The sequence below is a fragment of the Hyla sarda genome, chromosome 2 (assembly GCF_029499605.1).
Source record: "Hyla sarda isolate aHylSar1 chromosome 2, aHylSar1.hap1, whole genome shotgun sequence".
Lineage (NCBI taxonomy): Eukaryota > Metazoa > Chordata > Amphibia > Anura > Hylidae > Hyla > Hyla sarda.
Window position 1 is genome coordinate 345,142,022 of NC_079190.1, and position 14,064 is coordinate 345,156,085.

Below are 14,064 nucleotides of genomic sequence, written 5' to 3' on the forward strand. Positions count from 1 at the left end.
CAAAAACATGCCAGTGTAAAAAAAAAAGAAAATTTTGAATTTTCTCCTTCAATTTGCTGCTATTCATGTGAAATTCCTCAAGGCTTAACAAACCTTTTGAATGTCATTTTGAATACTCTGAGGGGTGCAGTTTTTATAATGGGGTATTTCTAATAAGGCCCCTAAAATCCACTTCAAAACTGAACTGGTCCCTGAAAAATTTAGATTTTGAAAATTTTGTGGAAAATTGCTGCTGCACTTTGAAGCCCTCTGATGTCTTCCAAAAGTAAAAACATGTCAACTTTATGATGCAAATATAAAGTAGACATATTGTATTTGTGAATCAATATATAATTTGTTTGGAATATCTATTTTCCTTACAAGCAGAGAGCTTCAAAGTTTGAAAAATTTGATGAAAAAAATTGAGAAATTTGCATTTTTTTTTTATTTTTCACCAAGAAATGATGCAAGTATTGACAAAATTTTACCACTAACATAAAGTAGAATGTCACAAAAAAATTCTCAGAATCAGAATGAAAGGTAAAAGCATCCCAGTGTTATTAATGCTTAAAGTGACAGTGGTCAGATGTGCAAAAAATGGCCGGGTCCTACACTGAAAATAGGCTGGGTTGTTAAGGGGTTAAAGGCTACCTGTCTCTTTAAGAAACTTCTGACATGTCCTATTAATATGTCAAAAATTTTTTACCAGAGTTGTGGAGGTGCACAATTCTTTTTCTGATGTCTTGGCAAATTTCTTTAGATAATACTATTTATTTATTTTTCCCATGATGTCAAGCAAAAAGATGAGCAGGTCCACAAAGTAGGCCTTAAAATCCTGCCACATGTGAACCACTAAATATCTTATGTTATGTAAGAAGCTTCTACAGCCATGACCACATTTTCTAGCATTTTCCAGGCTATTTAAGGCACAGTTAAATTATTTCCAGTGTTCTATTGAATTATAAATGAAATGATCTCAATGTTTAAATTTAAATGTTTTTAAATAAAAAAAATTGCCTGTGTCATGTTTGTTGACATTGAATCTGTGGAGGGGAGAAATATGTATGGATGTATTTGTGCATTTATTGCTCTGTCCCAAATACAGTTTTTAACAAGTAATGTCTTTTGATTTGCAGTTTAAAATTTATGCTGGATATTTTGCAGTTATTGCAATAATATTTTTTGCGAGCGGACTCTACCACATTATGAAAAAATGTCAACGACTAAAGCAAAAGAAGCTGGATTCTTCAGGGACTTGAAAGCTGCCATAAAATACAGGCATCTTGTAGATAATGAAGTATCTCTCCTGAGACAGAGATGTGACCTCCTTACCGAAGTATACAGCACTTTATTCTGACATGTGTTGTAGTAGTAAGTGGAAAAAATGGAGAAGGAACAAAGTCCACTGTGACCAAGCCAAACCAGTAGACTTTGTATTTTTTTCTTTTTCATCGTCTGATTCTAAGGCTATGTTCACATGGGCAATGGCGCACGGAAAATTTCTGTGCAGATATTGCCTCGGCAGTAGAGAGAGGGCAAAACATGATGGCGCAACGACCGCTCGGAAATGTGCTGTCTCCTAGATGACAATGCATTTTCATACGGACTCTGCAAAAAGAATAGAAATATTTATTCTTAGTGCAGACTCTGGAATCGGGCTTTCCACAACAGAAACATCTGCTGCGGAAATTCCGCCATATGCACAGCGCAGAAGAATCCCATTGATATCAATGGGACGCTGCAGCTACGGAATCTCTGCTGCTGCAGAATCTCCGTGCGGACATGTCTACTCTTTGTGTGCGGAGTCTGCACTGATAGTCATTGTGTGAACATGTCCTAAGAGCTATAACTTATCTTTTTGTAATATATTCTTAATGGCACCATATTGGGGGGTTCATATAACTTATTTATCTAACTTAAGTCCTGTTTTTTTGCATTTTAAATCTATGCCATTCACAGTGTGGTAAAAATATTATTATAATTGTATTCTCTGGATCAGTAAAATTGTAGTGATAACAAATTTATATAGTAGGGGGAGGTGGGTGGGATTTATGCATTTTACTTTGGGTGGGGGATTTCTACTTTTTTACTAGTCCCACTTTCAAATGCAATCTACTGCGTATAGGCAGTTCTGCATACCGGCATTTACATGGCAGGCCTGGGGGCTTTCGTAAGGACCCTGGCTGCCATGGAATCCTGGCTGTAGGATGGGGGGGGGGGAACGGAGCCTCACACATCTTTTACATGTAACATGTTAAATTGCCTGAACCAGAGATTTCTCCGGTGCTGGCTATTAGGGCAGGAACCTGGCTGTCACTATTACAGTCGAACTCCTGCTATCACTGTATGGGTGATCCATGTCATGCAGCTAGGCTGCTGTCATAAATATCTCCTTAATGACCGCTGTAAAAACGCATATACAATGTCACTATGAGGTTATAAATTGTATATGTAGACATCCACAATAAACTATGTAAGGGCATAAGTTATTCTCCTTATTTGCTTGCAATTTATCAGATCTTTTAGGCTACCTTCACACTGCCATCGGACTCCACTATTCGGAGCTCCGTCGGCAACTCTGTCAGAATGATGGGAATTTAGCAGAGAAAAAAGTGCATGAGTCTCTCAGCTAAATTCCCCTAAAATACTGGATCCCTAAAGGACCTGTCATTTTCTGTTGTGCTTCATCCAGTTTCAGGGTCTGTTCAGTGCACCCTTAACTTGTGATGAACTCCTTTATAGATTTATCAGATCACAATGAACTCTTTTTATTTAGAGCGAACAGAGCTGCTAAAATCATTGGGTAAAGCTGGTACTTTGCCTTTGATCATACATTTGAAGGCTGACATTTAGGTAGCAAAATTCTACATTTTTTTTTTATTTTTTTTTGGTGCTTGACTTTTAGTAAATGGCTTCTTTTTTATTATTTTTTACAGAAAAACTTTATATTTCTTCCATATTTGTAGAATATGTTTATGTGCTTTTTATTTATACTTGAAAGCATTTTGGGTACATATGCAACAGATTTATAATGAAGTATTATATTGGTGACTATTCAATTTGCCTTAAAGGTGTTGTACCATCAGCACAACCCCTGTCTATATATGTTGTATTCGTTCTAGTAAGAGCAGCTCCTGCTATGGTGAAGCTAAATGCATTTCCATTTTTTTTTTTTTTCTTCCATGTGCAGACTGCAGACCATTGCTTTTACAGACCCCTTTAGACAGCAGGGCTCCCCCCCCCCCCCCCCCACCTTGTAGACAGCTGTCCTGTTGGGGGCTGCCGCTCCGCTGCACAGTTCTCCCGTCCGCATCACGTTGTCCTATGGAGGACCATGTGACACACATCACTCTGCTTCCTCCGTAACGTTACGCCGGGCGCAGGGGAGGTGGTGGAGTGACGTGTATGTCATAGTCCTCCATAGGACAACGTAATGCGGACGGGAGAACGGGACAGCCAGACGAAGCGAGTAACCCGTGCAAAACATCGGCTGTTGTCCATTTCACATACCCCCCCCCCCCCCCCCCATTGTGTCCCTCCCCCGCTGTTGTCATGTGAGTATTATCTTCAATAAAATAAGCCTGAGAAGCACTGGTGAGTTGCCGACTGTTTTCATCTTCTATATCCTTGCTGTTTTCTACTGTGCCTAGCCAGAGCACCACCGCTACTCTATATGCGACTCACAATCAGTTACCCGCACACCTAGATCTCGTCATACAGTGAATAGCAGTGCCGGTCTAAACCTTTTCTCTTGCTTGCTTCATTCATTCACTGCCGCCACTGACGGCAGACAACGAATCTGGCGATTATTCGATAACGGGATTCGTCAACAACGAATCCCGATATAGATTTAAATCGATTAATCGTTGCAGCCCTACTATTCAGTCAAATGGCCATAATAGATTACAAGTGTGTGGTCAGACATTGCTTTCTCTAGTGATCATAGCTGATTGCCAGGGCTAGACCTTGAGTAGTTTTTATTTAAAGGCGTTGTTTCGTGAGGCCTTTATTTTTTTTATTTTTTTTAAATATATATATTTTTTTAATACTATCATGACATTTCAGTAGTTATACAGTAACCCCCCGACATATGAAAAAATCGACATATGATGGCCTCTCAGAGGCAATCGCATGTCGATGTCAGCATCGACATACGATGCTTTTATAATGTCGGGGCCATCGCATTAACTGCTATCCGACAGCGCAAAATGCTTAAGCTGCTGTCGGATAGCAGTTTAAGCATCCTGGACAGGTTCGCTTACCTATCCCCGCTGCTCCGGGTCCACTTCGCGATCCTCCGGCGTCTTCTGTATCTTCTCCAGAGTCTGGGCCTCGCTTTCCGGCGTTGTTTTTACGTCACTACGCACGCCGTGCCAGCGCAGCAGCAGCATAATAACGTCACCAGAAAGCGAGGCCCGGACCCTGCAGAAGATGCGGAAGAAGCCAGAGGATCCTGAAGACGACACCGAGCCCCTGGGACAGCATCGGGAGCCCCTGGGACAGCATCGGGAGCGGTGAGGACGCGGTCCGGAGCGGCGGGGACAGGTGAGTACAGCTTCCTATATTTTACATTGTCGAATCCATAGTATGTTGAGGGATCCATGCAAACGATGGGTCGTTTGGAACGTATTACCATCGTATGTTGAGGGACCACTGTACTTGTAAAATACAGCATTGAGGTGAAGAAGTCAGTAGATGCTTTTAGTGCAGAATGCTTCCTCCAATGGCCAATAACTGTGTAATATCTGTGAGCAGTCTACTTGAGTATTCATATATTATGACTGTGTATCACCTTATACAGTGAACTGTATCTCATACTTCAACTAGGCACGGTGTGGAGTCAGGCATAGCATTCTACAGTGCTCAGTCTGTATGCTTTTGCTAAAACCTATTGACTGCTTTGTCCAGCTGGACACAGCCTTTTTAGGCTGAAGTGAGTTTACTCATCTAAAATAATGTTCAAGTTGTAAATCTTTGAAGCATTTGCTGTGCTGACCAAATCTGCACCCTGACTCAACCCTTCTCAGCAAATGTGATTTAAAATACATTATCACATCCATTATATTTTTCAATGTATCTTATGAACCACAACACACAGAAGTTGCCTAGCCTCTAGCCTTAAAGCGTACCGGGCATATCAGAGAAAAAAAATTATAACAATGTTTATATATGTTACTCATTAGGTCATGCAGATGCTGTACATGCCTTTGTGTCTAGCTTCCATATGTGGCTTACAAATCCCTCTATTCTGCTGCTCATTCATTCTGACATCTACTGCTCAAAAAGGGCCGTGTCCGAAGTAAGCACTGAGCTTGCCATCGCTCACCATGCATTCACCTCCTCAGTCTGGTGTGCTGGGTCTTTTCATCGAGTTACTGCAGGCTGCTCTGTAACCCCCTCCTCTGTTTTCATGCTGCAGTCTGATACAGGACAAGAGTGAGCACAAAGGAGTGATAGTCCTGCCATCACTTACTGAAATTTGTACCACTGTGTGCTTCAGCTGTGGTCTTTTTTTTTTATTTTTAGAAGCCATGATTTCTATAAAAAGGAGACAAAGCATTTTGATAAAGTATATTAGGTTATTATGTTTTGCCACAATGTACAACATCTAAAAATGTTTACTTCTGACAGTGCCCATTTAAGCTGCCCTTTCACATAAGAAAATCGATAATGTTACACACAGGTGTGGAAGTCTATATACAATACATCTCAAAGGAACAGACTCCTTTTCAGTTTCTCTAGCTTATTAGACATATTTATCAGAAACCTTTTGGACCTTTCGTCCTTTCTCCAGCTGAGAGTTGAGCTTAGAGACACATATGACCTGGTCCAGGAGCCACCTATGTGCTGTAAAGAATTTCTTATAAGCCACTGGTGGCACTGTAAGCCGCACTGTGTAAGCCTGAAACCTCTTTTGAGACCGGTAGAACAGGGAAAATATAGTTGAGTCTTTAGTGCTGTTCCATGAAGATTTCTTGCGCACGCGCGCACACACATATATGGTTGTAGAAATGGCTGATTTTGAGAATTTAGTCTGACCTCCATTTAAAAATGTATATCTGAACGCTTGTGATGACTACGGTCTGCAAAAAAAAAAATCTATTATGTTGAAATCTTTTTTTTTTTGTGTTGTTAATTAGGTAAGCATGGTCTGACCGTCCGATTATAGCTGACCGATCGCCACTTTTTGTTTTAGCGCATTTCACTTTATAAAAAGATGTGCTTGTTCTATCCAACAAATGATTGATTCCAGACAGTCGTAATATTATGTGTATGGCTAGCTTTAGCTTGTAAGTGTCTTATAGTTACTACTGAAAAACAAATTATACTTAAAGGGGTACTCCGCTGGAGCCGGGAGCTTGTGACTTCATAGCCCCCCCTCATGACATGACACCCAGCCCTTTCAATGTGCAAGTCTATTTGAGCGGGCGTTACAGCTGTTTGTTCCAAACGCTAAGCAGCGGAGTACCCCTTTAACTTGTTAGGCTCGGTTCAGTTCTCATTTCCTGCTCAATTTTCTGTTCTGTCATAGGAACCAAAAAATAAATAAAAATGGCCCGTAACTTTATAATAAGTTCTCAAGGTTTTTCCATTGTGGGTTTTAACATTTTACTAAGTGTTGTATGCTGTGCAATTCTTTCCAGTAGATATGGCAAACTCTGCAACTGTGGCTGCGTATGGAGCCTTGCTCAGATGAGTCCAAGTTTTTCTGCAGTGTTATCCAATCAATGCCTTCATGTAGAAATGTGTATTTTTCATATTCCAAAGACGTCTATACATTGCTATCATTCCAATCAAATAAAATGTAATTGTATTTTGCAGTCACAAGGACTGTTCTTGACATGGAAATGTACCTCTAGCTACAAACAGAAAAATGATTTATACAGAAAATATGTCCACAGTAATAAAACTGGATCCATCTCAGTGAATGTGTCTAATGTGCTTTAAAATTGCTTTATTTAATTTTTTTTATATTCCTGTAAAGTACATATTCTTACCATATAAATTAAGGCCTGATGCACATGGCACAGTCATGATCACGATGCCATACATATAGTCCCTACAGGTCCTTATTACAGCCTTCATGGTAATTGTATAGTGCTTCCAAACAGGCCTGTATTAGAAAGGTACTACAGCTCCCAGCATGCCTGGACCGCAAAAAAACTTGAGTTTCTCAAAAAAAAAAAAAAATCATGGAGATAAATACACTTTTTTTTGTACTTGTCAGGTTTTCCACAATACAGAGTCAAATGTGATCATGGGGCTTCAGTTACTTTCATCCAGCCATCTTTTGTTTTTTCTTTGAGTAATGTTACTTATTTTTTGGAATGGAATTTGGATACATGTTCATGCAAATGCACCTTTAAAATCATTGTAAACACTAAACATAAGAATTTTGGAAAGCACCTAATCTGCCCCCTCAGATGTATGTGCTATTATTGTGGAATGGGAAAGTGTCTGTCTAGGTCATGCATCTGTGTACAGAGAATTAAACTGTCATCCTCATGAGAATGGTGCATCAGATTTTCATGGATGAACACACACACACACACTAACACACACACACACACACACACACACACACACACACGAACACACACCCACCCCCCCCCCCCCCCCCCCCCCTTTTAAATCATAATGCCCAGTGCCTAAAGGGGTGTAAAGTAAGCTGCTATTGGAGCAATAAAAAAAGTGTTTTCTAAAGTGGTAAGTCACATTTTAACACCTGACAGTCTGGTTTCATTCTTCATCGATTGTTCTTTTGCCACATTTACCCAAGTATACAAACCCTTCAATAAACATTTCAGACTGATGGGTTTTTATGTTGACAAGAACACAAATTGCAAGACATTCATAAATAGCATCAAGCTTTCTTTCACATAATGTTGCATGCATCAGACTTATAAAATAGTCTTTCTTCAGAAGTTATCAAAGGGGTTATCTAGCAGGAGGAGGATTGCTTCATTTTTGCATTTGTGAACATAGGGAAAGATTTATCAAAACCTGTGCAGAGGAAAACTTGCCTAGTTGCCCATAGCAACCAATCAGCTTGAGTCTGTCATTTTTAGGAAGGCCTGTGAAAAAGGAAAGAAGTGATTTGATTGGACAACTTTTCCTCTGCACATGTTTTGATAAATCTCCCCGATAGAGCTGATGTGACTTGGTGAAGGACAATGGCGCACATTTATCAGTCTTTAGACAGTTTTTTGTGTCTAAAAAAGGCAAGCAGGGTTTTTTTTTGCCCCTTTTTGTTTACACATTTCTCCTGATTTTGAGTTGCAATCCACTGATTTTGGCAATAGACATGATATGGAAGGGTTTTTATCAACTGCGCCTATTTGTGAAAAGGTGCAAAAAAGGCGCAGCGCAACGCCACTTACTGAAAAGTCTCTAAAACTACACCAGCTCAGACTTAGCTTAGCTTTTTGGTGTATGTGAAGAGAGAAATTTCAGAAAATGTGACCTGCACAAAATGTATCAAATGTTATGTGACCATTGCTCCTACACATTACCAGCACACAAAAAAAGGTGTAAAAAAACGCTTCACTTACAAAGCGTTGTGGCTTTCCCTTTTGGATGGATGAGATAAAACTGGAGTTTTTTGGCAAATCACATCAGCTCTGTACTGACAGGTGCAAAAATGCACTGTACCTAATGTGAAGCATGGAGGAGGCATGTTTTGGGGCTGCTTTGTTGCATCGGGCAGAATATCTTGAATCTGTACAAGTCTCAAGACTATATGATGCAAAATTTGCTGACCCAAGAATGGCTAAGTGCAAAACATTGGACTATTCTGAAGTGGGCTTTTATGAGAACATCTGTGAAAGGAGCTGAAACATCCAGTCTGAAGAAGACCCCATCCCACCTGAGACATTGGAGCAGTATCTTATGAGGAGTGGGCCAAGATACCCGGAGACTAGTGCAGAATTCTTATTTAGAGTTACAGTAGTCGCTTGTTTGTGGGGACTGCCTCAAAAGGTTGTACGACAAAATGTTAAGTTGAGGAACCATCATTTTTGTCCAGACCAGTTTTATTATTTTGCTTTTCAAAATGATTTTTTTGAACCACAATACAAAAGTAATGTCTGATTTTCATCAGTTCATTTTCAATGCATTTTCATTCATTATTACTTTTGTCAGTTTCAAGTTATTAGATTGTGGGGTTTTCTGCCTTTTACGGAAGGGTACCAACAATTTTGTCCATGTCTGTATGTCGGGAGGGGGAAAATATGAGTTAGATTATATTTCATAAACATTAAATGGTGACCTTTAAAATCTTAATAAAATATTCAGTGATACTGTTTTTGAGAAGACCATACAAAATTACATTTAAGTCTATTGTATTGTCTATTATAGGAGGGTGTTCTTACAGAAAACAGCCACTATGCATAGTGCATGACAGAAAGAAAATCTGTCTCATAAAAATTTGTTCTGAATAGGGGGGTTGTCTTTTGAGAGATTTCATTGTGGTTAACTTCCCTGTTTTCCCCCCTTTGAAGAGTTAAAAGGGATAGCAGTTGTTGCTGTTACAGAATACTGCCAGTAAAAAGTGTAGAGCACAAGTACCAGGAGACAGGCTACATAGATACACTGCACATAAGGATTTTTTAGCATGTGTTTATATTTGCACATGTTCATGGCATCATGGAAGAATGGCAGTGCCAGATGTCCATGCTGTGTGTCTTGTATCAGTCAGGTGATTTTCTTAAACATTGTGTAAGGCTATCACAGATTGTGTCAAATGTGGAAAAAAATAGCAGCATGCAGCACTGTTTGGTTTGGTAAAATTTCACTGCTCAAAAAAATACCATGAACACTTAAACAACACAATGTAACTCCAAGTCAATCACACTTCTGTGAAATCACACTGTCCACTCAGGAAGAAACACTGATTGACAATCAATTTCACATGCTGATGTGCAAATGGAACAGACAACAGGTGGAAATTATAGGCAATTAGCAAGACACCCCCAATAAAGGAGTTGTTCTGCAGGTGGTGACCACTTCTCAGTTCCTATGCTTCCTGGCTGATGTTTTGATCACTTTTGAATGCTGGCGGTGCTTTCACTCTAGTGGTAGCATGAGACGGAGTCTATAACCCACACAAGTGGCTCAGGTAGTGCAGCTCATCCAGGATGGCACATCAATGCGAGCTGTGGCAAGAAGGTTTGCTGCGTCTGTCAGCGTAGTGTTCAGAGCATGGAGGCACTACCCGGAGACGTGGAGGAGGGCAACAACCCCGCAGCAGGACCGCTACCTCCACCTTTGTGCAAGGAGTATCCCTGCTGGAGCCCTGCAAAATGACCTCCAGCAGGCCACAAATGTGCATGTGTCCACTTGAACGGTCAGAAACACTCCATGAGGGTGGTATGAGGGCCCAACATCCACAGGTGGGCGTTGTGCTTACAGACCAAAACTGCAGGATGTTTGGCATTTGCCAGAGAACACCAAGATTGGCAAATTTGACACTGGCGCCCTGTGCTCTTCACAGATCAAAGCAGGTTCATGCTGAGCACATGTGACAGAGTCTGGAGACGCTGTGGAGAATGTTCTGCTGTCTGCAAAATCCTCCAGCATGACCGGTTTTGGCGGTGGGTCAGTAATGGTGTGTGGTGGCATTTCTTTGGGGAGCAGCACAGCCCCCAATGTGCTTGCCAGAGGTAGCCTGGTTGCCATTAGGTACTGAGATGAGATCCTCAGACTCCTTGTGAGACCATATGCTGATGCGGTTGGCCCTGGGTTCCTCCTAATGCAAGACAATGCTAGACCTCATGTGGCTGGGGTGTGTCAGCAGTTCCTGCAAGAGGAAGGCATTGATGCTATGGACTGGCTCGCCCGTTCCCCAGACCTGAATCTGATTGAGCACATCTGGGACATCATGTCTCGGTCCATCCATCAATGCCACGTTGCACCACAGACTGTCCAGGAGTTGGCGGATGCTTTAGTCCAGGTCTGGGAGGACATCCCTCAGGAGACCATGAGCAATCTCAGATATCTCTCAGATATAACTAGCTCCATTGCAGCACACTGCTGCTCTCTCACTATTCAACATACTTTGCATAGAGCTGTGTATATGCTGTACACATACAAAGTTTCTGTGGCCCTCTATGCTGTTTGTGTAGGCTAAAGAAACAATTGTGTAAGTGGAGTAGGGGCTCCTGTCAAAATCAAACCGGAGTCCCCTGCTCCATGTACTGAACAGTAAGCCAGCAATGCTTTATGCAGTGTCTGCTTACTGTTAAATAAGCACTGTCAGATAGCAAAACATTTTATATGTTGTACATCTTGGCAAAACATTAACCTTTCTAATATACTTTTATAAGAACATTTAATTTTCCTTTTTATAGAAATCATGGCTTTGTCCAAGCTGAAGCACAGGCATGGACAAAGTCCAGTAAGTGAGGGTGGGCTAGCACTCCTGTGCTCTCTCCTGTCTGATAGGACTCCTCTGTGCTCTCTCCTGTCTGATAGTACTCCTCTGTGAGCTCTCCTGTCCTATCAATCAGAGCGAGCACAGAGGAGTGCTATCAGACCGGAGAGAGCACAGAGGAGTGCTATCAGACCGGGGAGAGCACAGAGGAGTGCTATCAGACCAGAGAGAGCACAGAGGAGTGCTATCAGACAGGAGAGAGCACAGAGGAGTGCTATAAGACAGGAGAGAGCACAGAGGAGTGCTAACCCACCCTCACTTACTGAACTTTGTCCATACCTGTGCTTCAGCTTGGACAATGCCATTATTTTATAAGCCATGATTTCTATAAAAAGGAAGTAACATTTTCTTATGAACTATATTGTTGATGTTTTGCTAAGATGTACAACATATAAAAAGTTTTTGAATCAGACAGTGCTTATTTAATTGATTTGCTGGGAATCTATTAACAGTGAGCCAGAGAATCTGTGCTACCACTTAAAAGTAGGCTGCATTGCTTTACTGTATCTGGTGTATTATGCTGTATCTGGTGAGGCATGGGGTTTCCTGCTCAGGCACAGAAAGAGTGTCAGATTGTGGCATAAAATCCCAATTGACCTGCAAAACTATTAACCATGCTTCTATTTCTATGGTCTCCTACTATGGAAAGTACGCAAGGGAGCATGGACACCTGTTGAAGGTTTTCCTACTCCTTACAAAGCATAGCGTAGAGAACCTTGCAACAGATGTAGTGCTGGTTGTATCTGTACTTATGGTGCAAAAAAAACATTTACTTTATCAGCCTTTTATTAACCTCTACAGGACCCATGACGTAACGTTATATCCCGATACCCTGGGTCTTAAGGACCAAGGACGTACAGTTACGCCATGGACCCCCCGACCCCCCCCCCCCCCCGCCAGGTCGGCAATCGCAGAAAATCGCATGTCAATTCAGACATGCAATTTTCTGCTATTCCGGGCTGATAGGGGCTGTCATCCAATCACCAGAGACCCAATCATCCTGAGGGCTAGGAGTGAGGTCGCAGGTAGGGATGCGACGGTGGGGGAGGAGAAGGAAAGTTGCAGTAAAGCGATCTTTACTGTGGCAACCACTAGGAAGGCCAAAGGCTGTCTGGGCATGCTGGGAGTTGTAGTTTTGCAACATCTGGAGGGTCACAGTTTGGGGACCACTGTTATAGTGGTTCCCAAACTGTAGCCCTCCATATGTTGCCAAACTACAACTCTCAGCATGCCTAGACTGCCCAGGCATGCTGGGAGTTGTAGTTCTGTAACATCTGTCCCTTCAGATTTTGCAACTTTCATGACATTTTTGAAAATTGCTGCTCTACTTTGAAACCCTCTAATTTTTTCAAAAAGTAAAAATATGTCCATTTTATGATGCCAACATAAAGTGGACATATTGTATTTGTGAATAAAAATAAAATTTATTTGGAATATCCATTTTCCTTACAAGGAAAGAGCTTCAAAGTAAAAAAAAAAATTCATTCCTTAAGGGGTTAAAGGTTTTGCTTCTACAGCTGCTGCAGCGTCCTGTGTGAGCTTTCATTTCCTATTAAAATTAATTCAATGTGGATTAAATGCTGAATCCACATCAAAATGCAATTCATGTAATAAATGCTCAGTCTGTACAAGGTTACCTTTCCTTGCACAAGCTTGACCCTGAGCAGTTAAATTTGTCTATTAATAATGACCGCTGTGTTCTTGAACTCTATACCTGCATGTGGTGTTTGTATTGTCTCCCACTACAGCTGTACCAGCTACTATACTCTAGAAAGTTGTTGGGTGGCTGTGAGAAAAGATTTTCTACATACGTAAATAAATAAATATATGTACAGTGGGACAAAAAAGTATTTAGTCAGTTCTCCCACTTAAAAAGATGAGAGAGGCCTGTAATTTTCATCATAGGTATACCTCAACTATGAGAGACATAATAAGAGGGAAAAAATCCATAAAATCACATTGTCTGATTTTTAAATAATTTATTTGCAAATTATGGTGGAAAATAAGTATTTGGTCAATAACAAAAGTTCATCTCAATACTTTGTTATATACCCTTTGTTGGCAATGACAGAAGTCAAACGTTTTCTGTAAGTTTTCACATACTGTTGTTGGCTATTTCTCCATGTAGATCTCCTCTAGAGCAGTGATGTTTTGGGGCTGTCGCTGGGCAACACAGACTTTCAACTCCCTCAAAAGGTTTTCTGTGGGGTTGAGATACGGAGATGGGCTAGGCCACTCCAGGACCTTGAAATGCTTCTTACGAAGTCACTCCTTCATTGCCCGGTTGGTGTGTTTAGGATCATTGTCATGCTGAAAGACCCAGCCACGTTTCATCTTTAATGCCCTTGCTGATGGAAGGAGGTTTTCACTCAAAATCTCACAATACATTGCCCCATTCATTCTTTCCTTTACATGGATCAGCCGTCCTGGTCCCTTAGCAGAAAAACAGCCCCAAAGAATGATGTTTCCACCTCATGCTTCACAGTAGGTATGGTGTTCTTTGGATGCTACTCAGCATTCTTTCTCCTCCAAACACGACGAGTTGAGTTTTTACCAAAAAGTTCTACTTTGGTTTCATCTGACCATATGACATTCTCCCAATCCTCTTCTGAATCATCCAAATGCTCTCTAGCAAACTTCAGACAGGCCCGGAC

The 14,064-nt window shown here is 41.1% G+C and overlaps 1 protein-coding gene across 4 annotated transcripts in view; it reads left to right on the plus strand.

The window, feature by feature from the left end:
- Positions 1 to 14,064, plus strand: part of SLC19A2 (solute carrier family 19 member 2) — a 73,595-nt gene that overhangs the window by 21,683 nt on the left and 37,848 nt on the right. For 2 of the 4 annotated variants that reach the window (XM_056558188.1, XM_056558187.1), the window contains exon 6: positions 1,116 to 2,026. The exons of 1 other annotated variant lie outside the window; for it this stretch is intronic. In XM_056558188.1, coding sequence (XP_056414163.1) covers positions 1,116 to 1,238 — 123 coding nt within the window. In that variant the 3' untranslated portion in view covers positions 1,239 to 2,026. Of the gene's footprint in view, positions 1 to 1,115; positions 2,027 to 3,169; positions 7,474 to 14,064 lie in introns of those variants that run through there. One more of the 4 variants, XR_008888907.1, reaches the window with a different exon arrangement.